The sequence below is a fragment of the Apostichopus japonicus genome, chromosome 4 (assembly GCF_037975245.1).
Source record: "Apostichopus japonicus isolate 1M-3 chromosome 4, ASM3797524v1, whole genome shotgun sequence".
Lineage (NCBI taxonomy): Eukaryota > Metazoa > Echinodermata > Holothuroidea > Aspidochirotida > Stichopodidae > Apostichopus > Apostichopus japonicus.
The window spans coordinates 7,754,662-7,771,106 of NC_092564.1; the positions used below are offsets into that span (position 1 = coordinate 7,754,662).

The 16,445-nt window shown below is 36.3% G+C and overlaps 1 protein-coding gene across 2 annotated transcripts in view; it reads right to left on the bottom strand.

Moving 5' to 3' along the window:
* The window catches only part of LOC139966325 (uncharacterized), a 32,297-nt gene that overhangs the window by 8,495 nt on the left and 7,357 nt on the right, over positions 1 to 16,445 (bottom strand). For both annotated transcript variants that reach the window (XM_071969210.1, XM_071969211.1), the window contains exons 9-26: positions 16,255 to 16,320; positions 15,587 to 15,850; positions 15,065 to 15,184; positions 14,453 to 14,617; positions 12,995 to 13,178; positions 12,479 to 12,606; positions 12,095 to 12,225; positions 11,275 to 11,392; positions 6,970 to 9,449; positions 6,092 to 6,146; positions 5,260 to 5,406; positions 4,629 to 4,679; positions 4,057 to 4,149; positions 3,579 to 3,797; positions 2,729 to 2,881; positions 1,775 to 1,951; positions 693 to 833; positions 130 to 306 (exon numbers count right to left, since the gene is read on the bottom strand). In XM_071969210.1, coding sequence (XP_071825311.1) covers positions 130 to 306; positions 693 to 833; positions 1,775 to 1,951; positions 2,729 to 2,881; positions 3,579 to 3,797; positions 4,057 to 4,149; positions 4,629 to 4,679; positions 5,260 to 5,406; positions 6,092 to 6,146; positions 6,970 to 9,449; positions 11,275 to 11,392; positions 12,095 to 12,225; positions 12,479 to 12,606; positions 12,995 to 13,178; positions 14,453 to 14,617; positions 15,065 to 15,184; positions 15,587 to 15,850; positions 16,255 to 16,320 — 4,869 coding nt within the window. The remainder of the gene's footprint in view (positions 1 to 129; positions 307 to 692; positions 834 to 1,774; positions 1,952 to 2,728; positions 2,882 to 3,578; positions 3,798 to 4,056; positions 4,150 to 4,628; positions 4,680 to 5,259; positions 5,407 to 6,091; positions 6,147 to 6,969; positions 9,450 to 11,274; positions 11,393 to 12,094; positions 12,226 to 12,478; positions 12,607 to 12,994; positions 13,179 to 14,452; positions 14,618 to 15,064; positions 15,185 to 15,586; positions 15,851 to 16,254; positions 16,321 to 16,445) is intronic.

Genomic DNA, 16,445 nt, shown 5'->3' on the forward strand with positions numbered 1-16,445 from the left:
AAATACATAATATTTATGAAAACTATAAATATTCTCTCAATATTTCATAAAATTTCAACATCAAGATATACTCATATATTATTTATTCTCTTTCTACAACAATTTATGTCAATTTATGATCAGCTTCACCTCATTTTGCATTTCGGTCATCAGTTTCTCATTCTTGTTTCGTTCTTCTGTCAATAGTGTTTCGGCTTTCTCCTGTTCCTTGATGGCCTTCTGGTATTTTTTATTAGCAGTCTGACAACTCGTCATTAACGCCTTCATCTTAGCGATAGCTTCTTCCTCGTAGCTCTTCAATTTTTGCTGCAAATAAAAGCGGAGGAGAAATTAATTGCCATCGGTAATCTATTCTCCGGAAAAAAAATTGTCAAGGTGACATTCCCAATAATAATGAAGTCTTCTATAAACTCAAGTATGCTGTTCAGGTGGCAAAATATCTAGAAAAAATTAAGAAACATCCAGAATTTTCTCTCGAGGCGTTAAAACAACATTTAATTGTTGTCTTACCATTTATTAGACTCTCAAAATTTCCTGTTTCCTACTTTCCTCATACAGGACCATTTAATATCCTGGGATTTAATGCCTTTCCTAGACAAGTAATTGAGAATACAGCTTTGCGTACTTTGTATGTACACATAAGTTACCGAAAAAAAGGGAAGAAAATGAAAGTTGGAGAAAACAAAAGATACCTGTAATTCTTCATTGAGTTTCTTTGACTGTGAATGGAGTTTCTTCTCCTCATCTAAACTTTGAGTCAATGTTTGAAGCTCGTTAGTATCATTCTTGTCATCTTGTCTGGTTTCTAATTGCATCTCTCTCAATGAGGCTCTCTGTTTTACGAAAAGTGTTGAAAAATAACCAAACAAGTAAGTACAGTTCACCTATTAAGGTGTACAGTATTTGTCCCGAAATATGCTAGGAAGTCAACTAATGGTTGCTAATGCTCAGATTTTAACAAGTGCTTAATTGTCACCCGAAAAAGCTTACTTAATTAAGACAATTAAATGTCTAGTTGAACTCTTTTCTATGTCTGGAGGATCATAGTCTCTCGGATTTGGTGGTTTAATAGGAACACGGGGGGGGGGGGGGGGGGTTGTGTCCCCAAATCTCAAAATTTGACTTTTTATCTCAAAATTTGGAAATTTTGACAAGTTCTAGTGATTTGAAGCCTGCTAAAATCTGGGGTCAATACAGAGGACCTTTAAAACATGATTCGCTTTCTCCACTCCGAGCTCAAAAGCTCTTTGACACTTATTTTAACATGTACATCAATTCAGGTGGACAGCATACGTGATGGTGACAGGCCAATGTGAAAGTAGTATGGGTTTTGCACATGCTTTTACTTGTACAACCAGGTATGTAGTCCGAGTATGTGAAGAAAGACTAGCATTTCAGCCTTCAGAGAGTGCAGTTCAGTACACTCTTCTGGATCTGTACTCCAGCAACAATATTTTTCACAAAGAAATAAAGATTATTTTCTACAATTATATCTATGTCTGGAGTTCCTCATTATCTGCTGTTCTACCTATTTAATGATTGAGCCCTGAAATAATTGAATAATAAGAATCTGTGACAGTAGACAGTTTTTCACAGTTCTATGTGTACCTTCATCATAATATGTGACAGCAGACAGTTTGTCAAATCGTTCTATGCCTACCTACATCAGGATCTGTGACAGTATGCAGCTTGTCACATGAGTGTCTGTGACATACATTCTGCTCATTCTCATAAGTATTTCTAGAGTACAAAATTCCAAGATCTGTAAATTTACCTCATCCTCTAATTCTGCCTGCAGTTTTTCATTCTTTTCTTTCTCTTCCCTTAAAAGGTTCTCGGTTGTTTCTCGTTCCTTGAGGGCTTCTTCGTACTTTACATTAGCAGAATTACAATCCTCCATTAAAAGATTCATCTTTGATAACACAGTTTCTTTTCCAGTCTTCAGTGTTTGCTGTAAAATTTGGAAGACATATAGAATAATCAATATTTATCTCCGTATTACATTCCTTTCCTTTCCTTATTTGCTTCAAATCAAATCAAATCAAATGGTCATCCATCTTGAAACCAAATCTGTAATGTTTCAGATTAATAATACTGTAACCATGGTGATAGAACTGTCACAGACTGTTATTTTCAACATACACGATTTGCACAGAATACCACAACTACAGCTTAAAGGCATTGAAGACTAGCCCCAACCGCGTGCCGCGCTCTGAAAAAGTTTACTTTCCGTTGCTTGCAAGTGAAGTTTTCTTCTTGACGCTACAAAATGCAGACAGTAATGAAACGTGATACCTTTGTTATCTTTTATCTAGACCTGAGATGTCCATCGCTGCTATGTACACTGTGTTGTGGGTATTGACAGTAGCTGTACGTATTGACATTACACTAGTCTAATTACCAAGGGTAGCAAGCTGTGTGTGTATTTTCTCGGATCCATGGTGGTGTCTAACACTTCTGTTACACCTCATACGAAACTAGGTCAGATTACCGGCATGAGACATTTCTTTGTGCGTGAGTCTTCACACCCTTTAATAAGCATTCAAATAGATGTAGACAAGCTTTCTAACAGTTCCCAGAAAATTCAAATATTTCTCTCTGCTTCTAAACTGGAGATCTTTTTTGTTCATTGATTTTTGAAGCGGTAGAAAAGGGTGAACTGGTGGGAAAGGGGGGAGGAGATGAGGGGTAAGTACCATAACATAATCCATTAAAAAGAGACACACACCTCTAATTCCTCCTTTTCCTTCAGTGTCTCGAGATGTCTTTCCCTCTCTGTTTCATATTCTTTGTTGATTTGCTCCAAATATTGCACGGCTTGATCTAATTTCTCCTGTAGTTCGTTTTCTCGGCTGGTCTCCTCTTGTTGCTTTGCTTGCCTCTGTGGTGAAATAAAAAAATCAATATAAAACATTTATGAAAATATTCCTGTAATCTACATTGTACCATAATCTGAGATGTGACTTAAATGGACCAACATATAACAGAACCTTTATATTTCTACTTCATTTCTTTGTACGTTGTATAAAAATTGGTTTGCTAACAAAAGCTTATGTTATGCAGCTTTTTACGACCGTCCTGGTTAAATAATAGCATAAAAAGAAAAGAGGCTTTGCTGAAAATTGTTCACATTTCAAAAACTAGACAATCATTCTTAATTTGGAATAATAATATGATGTGCTAAGAATAAAAACTCAAACAGTGGGTTATTTATGAGGGTCCATCTGTCATAAGAATAAGGACTCAAACAGTCAGATAATTATTAGGGTCCATCTGTGCTAAGAATAAGGACTCAAACAGTCAGTTAATTATTAGGGTCCATCTGTACTAAGAATAAACACTCAAACAGTCAGTTAAATATTAGGGTCCATCTGTGATAAGAATAAGGACTCAAACAGTCAGTTAATTATTAGGGTCCATCTGTGCTAAGAATAAGGACTCAAACAGTCAGTTTATTATTAGGGTCCATCTGTATTAAGAATAAGGACTCAAACAGTCAGTTTATTATTAGGGTCCATCTGTCATAAGAATAAGGACTCAAACAGTCAGTTAATTATTAGGGTCCATCTATGACTTACCTGGAGTTCCTCAATCTCTGCAGTTGCATTCTGCAATTGTTGTTTCTGATCTTCTAACTCCTCCATCAGTTTAGCGGACGCCGTTTCTGCCTCTTCCTGGAGTCTTATCATCTCGTCGTACTCCTTATTCAGCTGTTCGTATTCTTTCTCGGATTTATCAAGTTTCTCTTGAAGCTCCTTGCCTGTTGCTTCATACAATTCTACCTCCTGAATTTTCTCCTAGTATTAAGAATGACATTTTGTTATTCTTTGAATAAAAATTTGTTTCAATAAAAATTTGGAAAATCATCCAAAAGAATTTTCAACCTTTGCCTTTTTTATTTCAAAGTTAGCAATAATCAACTAGTTGCACAGACAACTTATTTTGCCTTTTTGTGGGGTGTCAATTATAATTTTCACAAAGTCACATGCTACAGAGACATAAAGTATGTTCCAATAATAGAATACCTAAACATAGGTCATCGATCCAAATATTTACCTGTAGTTGATCATTCAACATGGCTGCCTCCTTCTCCAATTTACTTGATTTCTCTTCATAATGACTAATTAGATCTTGTCTTTCTTTTGTCTCCTGAAAGAGATGATAAAAATAAAACATTAAACTACAAAATGTCAGAGGTGTAGATGAGATCTAACAACACAAATATATTTAGTTTATTTCTTCTCTTTTTTTCAAAGTTTTGTTTAATCATAGAGATAAAATTTCTAACTCAAATGTGACAAATCATTAGAAAAAATTAAAACCTGAAAATGGTTTAGAAAACTGCTATACAGTGATATCTGGAAAATAAACAAAACTTGAAATGTGTTACTAAACATGTTACAGACGTTAAACATTATTGTCCATCACTAACACAAACTAATAATGCAAATGTCAGTTCATTCATTAAGATAACTATGAACAATATTAATAATCAAGAAACTAAAATTAAAAGGAAGGGGGGGGGTGAAGAGGGGAAAGAAACAGTTCTTTAAGTGGTTAATTGTAAAAAGAAGTACATGATTGTATATTAATGTAGTAATTTCAAACATCTTAAAAGTGACTTCTACCTGTTCCAAGGACTCCTTTTCCCTTTGTAAGGACGCAATCGTATCAGTAAACTATGACAAAGAAAAAGGTAATAGTAACCATTAATATTAACATTAACAAATTGAAAGTTTCAGTGAGGAACTGATGCTGACTGGAGACTACTAGATGCCCTATTGACCATGATAATTAAACAACTCCTTTAATATTCTATACATAATTCTCACTAATTCAGTTAATATCCCACACAAAAATGAGGGCTTTCAGATCCAATTAACATTTCACAGGGGTTCTCAATAGCCAGTCCGTGAGCCAGTTTTTGCCTACGAAAGATTTCATCCTGGCTCCGGAGAAGAGAAACCCGCACCACAATCTTGATTGAGTTAGCCAGGTATGCGAGCCTTTTAGCTTGAGCCCTCTACCGGCCTACCATGCACATTGCTCAATCTAGTACAATGAGAGTTTGGGTCACTCTGGCCATTTGTTCCAAACAATTGTTTTTCTCTGGCCCTTCAAATGACAATACCTCTGTTGTTTGGGCTATATAAAATAAAGCTATCATCTTCACATCTCAATAACTCTAAAATTTAAATCTAAAAGATGATACAAAAAAAGGACGATAAAAAAAACGGCTGGCAAATGAAATCAGCTTACAAAGTCAAATTCATCTTCAGATGTCTTTTGGTTCTGCTCCTTGTTTGCCATCTGCTGTTCGAAGTTCTCCTCCAGGGTTGTCAGTTTCTGTTTGGCTTCCTCAAGAGCTTCCTGTGTCTTTACGAGTTCCTCTTGAGCATCTATTGACTAAGATGGGGAAGAGACAGGAGAAGAAACAAAATTAATGGGGGATTGGAGTCTCACGTTCAAACAACAGAACATAATACATGAATTAAATATAAAAGGCAAGTGAGAGCTCAAATTTTATCCTTAGTTTCTTTTAAAGCTGAAATGATTACTGAAAGTTGGAAATTGCACAAGTGTAGCAAGCCATGAGTCAAGGGTTGGAAAAGTAGCTGAATTTCCCGCCAAAACTATTGCTATCACCAGCAAATTGCATGATATTGTTTGTAAAGCAGACAACCGAGCAGTCCTGATACATTTCAATTGAAAGGAAACTTGAACACTTTCCTTCTGGTGTTATATGTTGTTTTTTTTCCTCTTTTATAATTTTTTTCAACCTTCTTTGAATTATTTTCATTATGTTTTTATTTCTATATATTATTTTTCAGAATTTTTTTTTTCTAGTGTGGTAAATCTCCCTCCAACCTGGTTCTGTTGGTAACCTAGGTTTTCTACCCTGCCAAGAGTTTTTTTAATTATAGTCCTGTATAATCAAAATCACTTTAGAATTGAACAGCACTGACAATTGTTAACAAGCCCCATGAATCATGATTCTTGAAGCTTCAGTCAAAAAAATCTTGTTGCAAATTTTTTACTGTTAAATTTTTAATTTTGACTTTTAAGGACTCAAGTAACATTTGTTACTCACACAGCTAATGCTTTCTTCAAGGTCCTCCTTAAGCTGTTTTCTCTCTGCTGTAAGTCTACAGAACATAAGAAGGAAATAGAATACGACAAAACATCAGTTAAGAAGAAAAATGAAAACATAGCCTTGTTGATTCCTAAATGCAACTCTGACCAAGAAATTATGACCAATACGTTGATATTAAATTATATCAAACTTTAAACCATTGTTAACGATTGATATAATTGTTGAAAACAAATTCCAAGAATTTTTCCCATGATCAAATATAAACACATCAGGCATTCATACTTAAAACAAGTGGTCATATTTTCAAAACACTTGATCCATGTGACCAGATCAGTTTCGTAGACAAACTTTGGCTATTATTCTTATTTTCTCTTCTAATGTATAATGCAGTGTCTTGCTTTAAATATTACGCTTCAATTGCTTACTTTTGTCTTAACATATGTATTTTGCAAAGATTTGGAGTATAACTTTCTCTTATATTATACGAATTTTGAAATATCTCAGTTCTCAACAAAAATTGAGAAAACAAATGCACACTGCATATGACATCATTACCTGTAGTGAAAGAAAAGCAATTAATTGATCTGCATATCCTTCAAAGCTGAAAGAATTATTCTCTCAAAATGAATAAAAAATTTAACCTTGAAACATTTTTCTTTGATATTTCCCAGTAACTATTCTGTATTCAGACGTTTCATAATTAGAAAGCCCTGCCCATAAAAGCAAGCCTGTCAGGAGATAATATCTGTTGTCTTCTGAGAAAAACTAACAACCACCAAAAGAAGAAAACAAGAATAGAAAACAAAACAACAATGAAACTGCTACAGCAATAAACAAGTCTCTTTATAGTAGCTTTAAAATATGAAAACACTTACTCTTTAATCTGTTTCTCAAGTTGATCCATCGCATTTTCCATTTCTCCGTGAACATTACCGGCCGATCTCAAGGAATCACACTCTTCTTTAGCCAGCTCCAGCTCTAATATTTTACTTTCCAGGTCAAGTCTAAGTTCATCGATAGATCCCTCGAGGGTAGCCTTGATGGTCTCTCTCTCATTTGCAGCCTCTTCTAACTTCTCCTCTGTTGTTTTCAATTCGCTCTCCATCTTCATCAGTTTCTCTTCCAGTGTCGTGATCTGTTCCTCTCCTCTCATCTTAACATCCTCTAATTCCTTCTTCTGATGCTCTAACTCTTTCACCTGTTCCTGGTAATCGGCAGCTGCCTTCGTCAATGATTCCATCTCCTCATCTGCCCTGTCGTCGTTACCTTTCTCTTGCACGATACCTTTCAGTTCCTCAAGGCAGTCTTCAAATTCCTGCTTTTGAATTTCGGATGCTTCTTGCAATGAGGTAAGGTTTGCATGAGCCGTCTGTAACTCCTCTTGTAGTTTCATCTTAGTGACTGTAAGCTCTTCACTTTCATTTCTCAGCCTGATGACTTCATCTTCAAGTACATTTTCCTGTTCGCTGACAATCTCATTTTCTCTCTTTCGGTCTTCTTCCCCATTGGAAAGACCACCAGTGAGAGCTTTCACTTGGTTCAGTTCATCTTTCAACTTCTCTACCTCAACTAAATATTGATCAATTTCTGAACGGGCAGACTCTAACTCCTGTTCTTTTATCGTCAGCTTTGCCTCGGCATCCGTGAGATCGTTGTTCAAATCCTTGAAAAGTGCAACCTCTTCTTGAAGGACTTCCAGCTCACAACGAGATTCCTCTTCCTTCATCTTAGCATCCTCTAGTTCCTCCTCCACCCGAGCTAGTTTTGACTTTGCTTCGGCGAGGTCGTCGTTTGTTTTCCTCAGTGTTACTATTTCTTCCCGTAGTTGCTCCAGTTCTGCCTGGTACCTCTCAGTCTCCCCTCTCAGTCTCTCTGCATCTTCATTCTTGCTAACTTCAGCTGTCACATCCTCCTCATCTTGTTTCCCTCTCACCAGTTCCTCTCTCACATTTCTCAGTTCTAGCTCTAACTGTTCGCATCTACTGCTTGATTCTAGAGTCCTTGCACTGTCAGCTTCCAATAGAGTGATCTGTCCTTGCAATCTATCAATTTCCTCCCTGTATCTCTCGACCTCCTCCAACAGTTTATGACTCTCCATCGCACCACTCTCGCTATCTTGTCTTACCTCTACTGCTTTTTCCATCCCTGCCAACTGAGCTTCTAATTCCTCTTCTCTCCTCTCATAGATATCTCTCTGTTCCTCCATCTGTGCCTTGGAAGCCTTTAGCTCTTCGTCAATCTCCTCCCAAGACTGTTTTGATGCCGTAGATGCAATCTCCATCTCTTCTACCAGACCCTGAAGTCGGTCAATCTCCGACTGCAGACGTTCTGATCTCTCTTGACCAGTCACCCGTTCTGCTTCCAGCAACTCGGTCAATTCCCTCATCTTCACTTCTGTTTCCTCTTCTTGATTGCTAGCTTTACAATCTCTCAGAGATTCAAGTTCTGCTCTGGTTGAAGATAATTCTGCTTCCATCCTCCCTAACTCACTCCTTGCTTCATCCAAATCTGATGCTTCTGTTTTTAAGTTCAGTGCTTCTTCTCGATACCCTGCGAGTTCTCCTCTTAGTTTCTCCATCTCCTCCTCCCTGTTTCTATCTTCATCTTTTTGTGCCTGGATTTCTGCCATCAATTCTGTTAGTTTTTCCTCCATCTCAGTCCTTTGACTCTCGAGGGCCTTCTTCCAGGTATCAGCATCTCCCTGTAGTTTTTGGACATTCAGCTCCATTGACTCCATTTGTGTCTTGGATGTTGCAATCTCCTGTTCCAACTTCTCTTTAGCAATTCTCTCTTCTGCAAACTCCGCTTGTATTTTGACTTTCTCTTCCACATGAGACTCTAAGTCTTTCTTCAGGTTCTCGATCTTGGCTTCTAGTTCCCCCACTTTCTCCGCCTCTGATGATCTTAGCTTTTCCTCTGCCCTTCTCTGCTCCTCAGCTAATGCTTTCACTGCCTCTAGTTCAGTCTGTGATGCTGTAAATTTCTCTTCCAGCTCTGCAAATGAAATTTTTGATTTCTCAATAACGTCTTCCAGTTCTCTCTTGGAATTTGTCAACTGAGATAACTCCTCTAGTGTCCTTTCTTCTTTCTCCCGGAGTAACACTGTCTCTGCCATCAATTCTTTCAATTTGTTTTCGTTTTCACTCCATTCTGAGGCTGAATCACTCTGGTTGTTCTGTTCATCGTAGGATAGCTGGAGTTGAGAGGTTAGTTCTTTCACTCGCCTCTCCTGTTTTTCTTTCTCCATGTTATGGAGTATCTCCATCTCAGCTTTAGACTGCTCGGCCGCTTCCACTTCTCCTCTCATGGATGCCACCTCACTTTCCATGGCTGAAACTCTGGCCAACAACTCAGCCTGTCAAAATAAACGCATATGAATAATCATGATCACGATATCCTACAAAAAAGTTCCTACAACAATCTAAGGTCACTGCACTACTTGACTGGCATGACCGTAACCTTGGGCATTGTGATCTTCTGAGCCATTCTAGTAGGTTCTCAAAAACTTCTTTAATGCTCCTTCATGAAAAACAAAACTTCGCATAAATTGTGTAAAGTCAATGCTCTCTGGAGAGTAGTGATATTTTGGGACACAACAAAGGTGTGAGTGAAATTCATGATAAATATATTAAAGTTACAAACAGAAATTATTGCAAGATGGAAATAATGATATTTTGCTCTCAAGGAATCTTTTTTTTTCATATCTGATTCATGAGCTGATAAGTATGGCTATTTCACTGTCATCACACTTATCCGTGTTTGAAGTTACTTCCAAATACATCAGCATTAAAGTCCCTTTTTAAGAGATATAAATATAATGAAAGGTAAAAACTGTTACTAATCACATTATCCCTCAATTTGATGGTATTTCTTTACTATTTATAAAAACAGACAACAACAGGTTTTTGGCCAAATAACTCAGCAAGATACTTGGATAGATTCAGACAATCGATCCTGATGTATAGACTCATTTATAGACAATTAATTAATCCTGATGTATAGACTCATGTATAGACAATTGATCCTGATGAATAGACTCATGTATAGACAATTGATCCTGATGTATAGACTCATGGTTATACATGTATAGACTCATGTATAGATAATTGATCCTGATGTGTAGACTCATGGTTATACATGTATTAGACTCATGTATAGATAATTGATCCTGATGTGTAGACTCATGTATAGACAATTGATCCTGATGTATAGACTCATTTATAGACAATTAATTAATCCTGATGTATAGACTCATGTATAGACAATTGATCCTGATGAATAGACTCATGTATAGACAATTGATCCTGATGTATAGACTCATGGTTATACATGTATAGACTCATGTATAGATAATTGATCCTGATGTGTAGACTCATGGTTATACATGTATTAGACTCATGTATAGATAATTGATCCTGATGTGTAGACTCATGTATAGACAATTGATCCTGATGAATAGACTCATGTATAGACAATTGATCCTGATGTATAGACTCATGGTTATACATGTATAGACTCATGTATAGATAATTGATCCTGATATGTAGACTCATGGTTATACATGTATAGACTCATGTATAGATAATTGATCCTGATGGGTAGACTCATGGTTATACATGTATTAGACTCATGTATAGATAATTGATCCTGATGTGTAGACTCATGTATAGACTCATGTATAGACAATTGATCCTGATGTATCTAGACTCATGTATAGAGCATTGATCCTGATGTATAGACTCATGCATAGACAATTGATCCTGATGTATAGACTCATGTATAGACTCATGCATAGACAATTGATCCTGATGTATCTAGACTCATGTTAAGGTGCAGTTCAAATGTCAACATTACAAAAGTTTGCCTTTGAAGGAGAAGATCCTCTTGAGATTGAATTGTCAGGCCTTCCAACCTTTACCTTTACAAAAAAACACAGAAAGTTGCTCAAGTCAACCAATGTGACAATTCGTGCAAGTAACCAAAGAATTATTTTTTTAAATGACACACAACTTAATATGAAAGAAATCAATGACGTGTTTTGAAAGAATAAAAACATGTGTGTAAGTTTTCTGAAATATACAGGAAGCACTTCGAAATCAGGGAGAATTTGAGAAAAGAATTGATGTATTAAGTAAGATTGGATCTTTGGACATCAATAAAGAGACAAATAGCTGCATTACCTCTTCCTTCTTCCACATATTCTTTTCGTCAGCTTCAAATAATTTCAATTCCTCAGCTTCTTCTATAACTCTCTTCAAATTTTCCTTTTCTTGCGACATCTCTGTTTTATCGGATTCCCTAAGAAACGTAAGAAATAACAAACAGGAATTATGAATTGAAAGGTGGCAGAAGTTGAAATTACCTAAAATTATCTGAACTTTTTTAGCAAAATCCACATTCTCATAGCATTCTGTATATCAAAAGATATGAGTTTACATTCAAAAACACGAACAGATCAATCCCCACATTCCTTGCTAACCACTTATTTTCTTCTTACTATTGTGTAATTGAAAAGCAACATAAATCATTGTTTATTCATTGCATTAAATTTAAGCCATGTCAGATGTCTTGATTTACCAAACTTCAACGTTGGCAGTCAACATGCAACATGTTGTTGAGTTATGAATATTTCAACATGGCTGTTGACATACATGTCCATACAGGAAGACTTTAGACTGACTTTTAGTCTTGAATTGTTGAAATCCAAGAAAAAAAAGAAACAAATTGAGGATGCTACGTTTCTATGGCGATTTGAGTTTTTAAGGTTTACACCTTTAAAATACACAAAATGTCTGGAATGCTCCTTTAAGGCTTAAACTGACGATAACACAGCTCTTCGGTGTAGTCCTTAACGTTAACATTAAATCATTGTTCTATGAAGTCGAATATACTAACATTCTGCTACATTATCAAAGTCAATTTTGTGTCTTAATGTCATGTTTTGAGGTACTGCTAGTTCAACATCAACATTTAGCTGTCTAGACATGAATTATGACTTACAACTCTGAGATGATTTGATTCAGATTCAAGAGTTCAACATTCGTTGTCTTCATCTGTTCTTCCATCTTCTCCTTTTCGCTCATCAATCCTTCGCAGATGGTGAACATCTCTTGAAATTGCTCTTCCTTGTCCTTTAGCCAAGAAATAAAAAAAGTGCAAATGTCCTTTAGATACAGTGCTTCAAGTAACCTGTAGTAAATGCCATATTGTACTTACTTTAATAAATATCCCATACTAGATGGTGGTGACATGTCAGAATTTGCTTTTCTCTTCTCAAAAGATGAAAACTTGGAGAAAATAAAACTACTGTGATAATGTGGTAGCAAGCTACTTAAAATAAGTGGTATTTAAGCTACTTGCAATGTGCAAACTTTAAGAACTAACGTTTAATTCCTCTAGGTTGCTGGTTTGAGTGGCTACGTGAGTATGATCCGCCCATCTCACACCCTTCTGCCTCTTGAGGACAGGTGAAGACTGGACGTTGTTGAAAGCTTCATCGCTGAAAGACACACCTAGAGAAAATAAATAAAAACCAAGATACAATAGAGAGATTGTTAAATAGTTTCTAGAAGTCAACAGATCACATTGCAGTCAGGCACTTTTTGTCTACACCATCTACGCACCATCAAATCAGTGAACTACGACTATTTCTACCGATGTTGAGGCATTGAAGTTTGGGTATAAACAACAATATTATGAAGTCATGCAAACCCCTAGGTGTTTAACATTTTTCCATCGGTGAAGCCCCTACAGGCAATGAAGACATAAGACATCGATTTCATGCTATCAGCACCACCGAGGTTGAGATACAGGTAAGGAAAGTTTGGGCTTTCTTTGACAAAGACAGTTACTCTCAGACTTACAGAGAAATAAACGACCTTGATTTTCCTTTTAACTTACCCTCTTTGGAGTCATTTAAGGTATTCAAACCCACTGGTGAGCTACTGGGTAGACTCTGAACTTCTTCAGCTGAACCGTCTGACAGTCTTTGGAAAACATTCCTCTTGGGTAAGAAATCATCAGTGAGAGACGTGTTCATCATTCTTCTCTTCAGAGCCCCCGGACACCAAGTTAATCGTCGTTGCTGATAACACCAAAGGAACCAAGAAAAGTCAGGTTTGTCTTACTATTAAATGTATCGGGGAGGGTTGCAGTGTTGAAATAAAATCCAGTTGAGACTACATCAATTAGTATGGATTTGTATCAAGGGCAATGATTACATTCGGTGTGTTTCCAACGTCTAGTGTTTCAGCACCTCAAACACCTAGATTTAAAAATCTGCCACTGCTAACGACAGCGAGATATGTCACAACATGTCAAAATGTAGTTCACTAGAATTTAATTTTTTCAACTGGTATTTTACATGTGACTACTACTACTATGAAAAGTTGTCTGGGTGACAAAACATTAAGAACCAAATTATTACTTCACTCATTAACCCTCTAGGAGCCCTTATTTTGGGTCACTGTCACATTTGCTTGACTTGTTAAAACTTTTCAACCAACCAACAAAAAGAATACTTCAAACATCTGTGGTGACACCTCCGCAACAAACTAGCAAAACGTTGTTGCTCTCCTGTGACCAAGTGGTGTACTTTGTAAACATAAACCAGAGCTGTTTGACATGAAAACAATACACCCTGAATATTTGCAGTAAGAATTAAACAGTCCATATATCATCTCACATTTATAAAACTTGGATAATGGTTGTCAGGTATCATCTGGTGATTAAAGCTGAAAGCTTTAGCATAATTGCTGTAAAACTTGCTGCATTTTCATGTCAAACCACCTCCTTGTAGCGTTTTGTATTGTGGAGACATGATTTTTTTTAGATTTGGTGTTATTTTGTGATTGCATCTGGCAATAGCAAAGTGAATGTCATCAGGGAAATTTAGCTGAATTTTTTTTTTCTTCCTGTATTATTTCAATCATGTATCCACAGAGGAAAATAATATTTCTACCAAAAAAATAGTTGCCTTTTGATGATATTAAACTTACAGAGAACAATAAAAGCTAAGTCAAATATTTGTATGAACAACAATGTTATAATAGCCTAAGTATAGTGTTTTGAATGATATTTACACTGATGACATCACAAGATCCAACTCCTGTGATCCAATTATTCCTAGGGTAAGAGAAGGTTTAGCCAATCAAACTAGGTTACATTCAATCATACCATATCTTGAGTTAGTGACAAGATATTGAGATGGGGGTTTTCAACTATCAGTGTGGAATGTCTATATATTTCTATTCAATATAAATTTCACATTGTCTGTCACCAGATCATCCCATAAATTAAGACCAGAACAGTAAAAAAAAGAAATGGTGGGTAAAAAAGCGATTCGGAGATTTCACTAACCTTCCTCTTCTCAGATATTGAAACCTCCTGGCCTTTAGGCTTTGAAACCAGGATCATGCTTTCCAACTGTTGAATCTTTCTCTGTTGGAGGAGCTTTTCTTCTTCAAGTTTGGCAATTCTTTCTTGTTCTTGCACTGTGGGTTGCACCTGTTGTCCTTGTTGATACTAGGGAGGAAGGAATATAAAAAACAAATATCAGCTCAGATGGGCAATTTGGAATGTTGTTACCAGGGTGACCATTTCCTGTGATAATATATGCAAAAATGACCAGAGATGACAATAGTGTGTTGTTTCATTGTTGCTTGTGTGCAAACTAAGAATGAAAGGGGTTGGCAAAAGTGAAAATAAACGATCATAAACTTCCAGCGATACGAGGCTGACTGAATCTGTGGTAAAGCGAATAAATGTGAGAATCTGCAAATTAGTTGTAATTATGTATTGATTCCCTCTCTAATTTTGGAAGTCAGAGAGAGGACCATTAAATTTGAGTCTGGATTTTAGAGACACCTTTATATTTTTCATCAACAACTACAATTGTTGCATTACAAAAGAAAAAAAAAACAAAAAAAGGAAAACACATTCAGAAAAGGTGAAAAATAAAAGGTTGCTTACAAATTCCAGCTGTGCCTTCAGAGAAGTTATTTCTTTCTGACATCTTTGGATTTGTGCCTCACCCGTTAGAATCTCATTTATCTCTGGTTTGTTGGTAATTGTTTTTGCTCGACTGGCAAACTGTGGAAATGAGGAAAGGCAAAAGCGTGAAAGTATATTTCAGAGTTTCCTTTAAGCCATTTGTTATTTGTCTTCTAAACTTTAAGGAGTTATATATATATATATATAGATATATATATAAATGAAAATCGTAATGAGTTGGAAAATCAAGAACAGTGAAAAAACTTTCAGCCTCCACCGGGATTCGAACCACGGGCCTTCCGCTCTGTACGCGGACACCCTAACCACTAGGCTATGGACGCTGATTGTATGTCCAGAGGTTCGAAACCGGTAAGGAAGGTCGTAATTCCACTGTAGGCGTTTGTCACCTGTGTATATATATATATATATATATATATATATATACATATATACAATGTATATATATATATATATATATACATTTGTTGGTTTGTATTTTACCTGTAATGTAGATTCTGTCTGGTCCAGAGATGCTGGAGTAACGGTGCATACAACGGCTGTCTTAGCGTTACCACCCAGAGCAGACTGGAGGATTCTCGTCAGTTTGGAATCTCTGAAAGGGATAAACTCCGCACCTGCACTGAGCTTACTGATGACATTGCACAGACTAAAAAGTGAGCGGTTGATGTTCCCGGCTTCCTTAAGGCGTTGACCATGTGCCTTTGTATCATTTGCTCTTTCTGAACCAGCTAAATCAATAAGATTCTGCCAAAAAGAAATAATGGAATTTGGGGGAAATTAATTATTTGAAGGAAGTAGGTGACAAATATGACATAAAGTGTTCTTCATTTAAAAAGAAAAATACTGAATCTCTATTTGACCAAGCTCTTTCCCCTCCCTCCCTCTTCCTCCCACACCACACTTCAAAAATCATTCCATTTTTCATGAGGTTCCACATTCTTTGTTTAATTTCATGACCTTTTCCAGACGTGGAATTTTTCCATGACTTTCGCATGTTTCCATGACTGTGAACCACAGAGGGAATGATTCAAAACTTGGTTTACCTAACAGTTAATACATTTCTGATATTTTATGTTCATAGCAGGTGTTTTAAGTTCCTGTTGATTATAACTGTACCAGAGTTAAAATCATAAAGATAGGTTATTTACCAACTCAGAACAGTTCACTGCTAAATCCAGAGTTTCGTCATCTCTGCGCTCACGCGATTCAATTATCTGTAAAATGAAGCAAAAAAGATTCAAAATGGTTACAACTAGTCCTTCAGTTAACAACAAAGTTTACATTATCAAAGCCTACTATACAACCAGTAGAGTAAGATTTTTAAATTTATTGGGATATT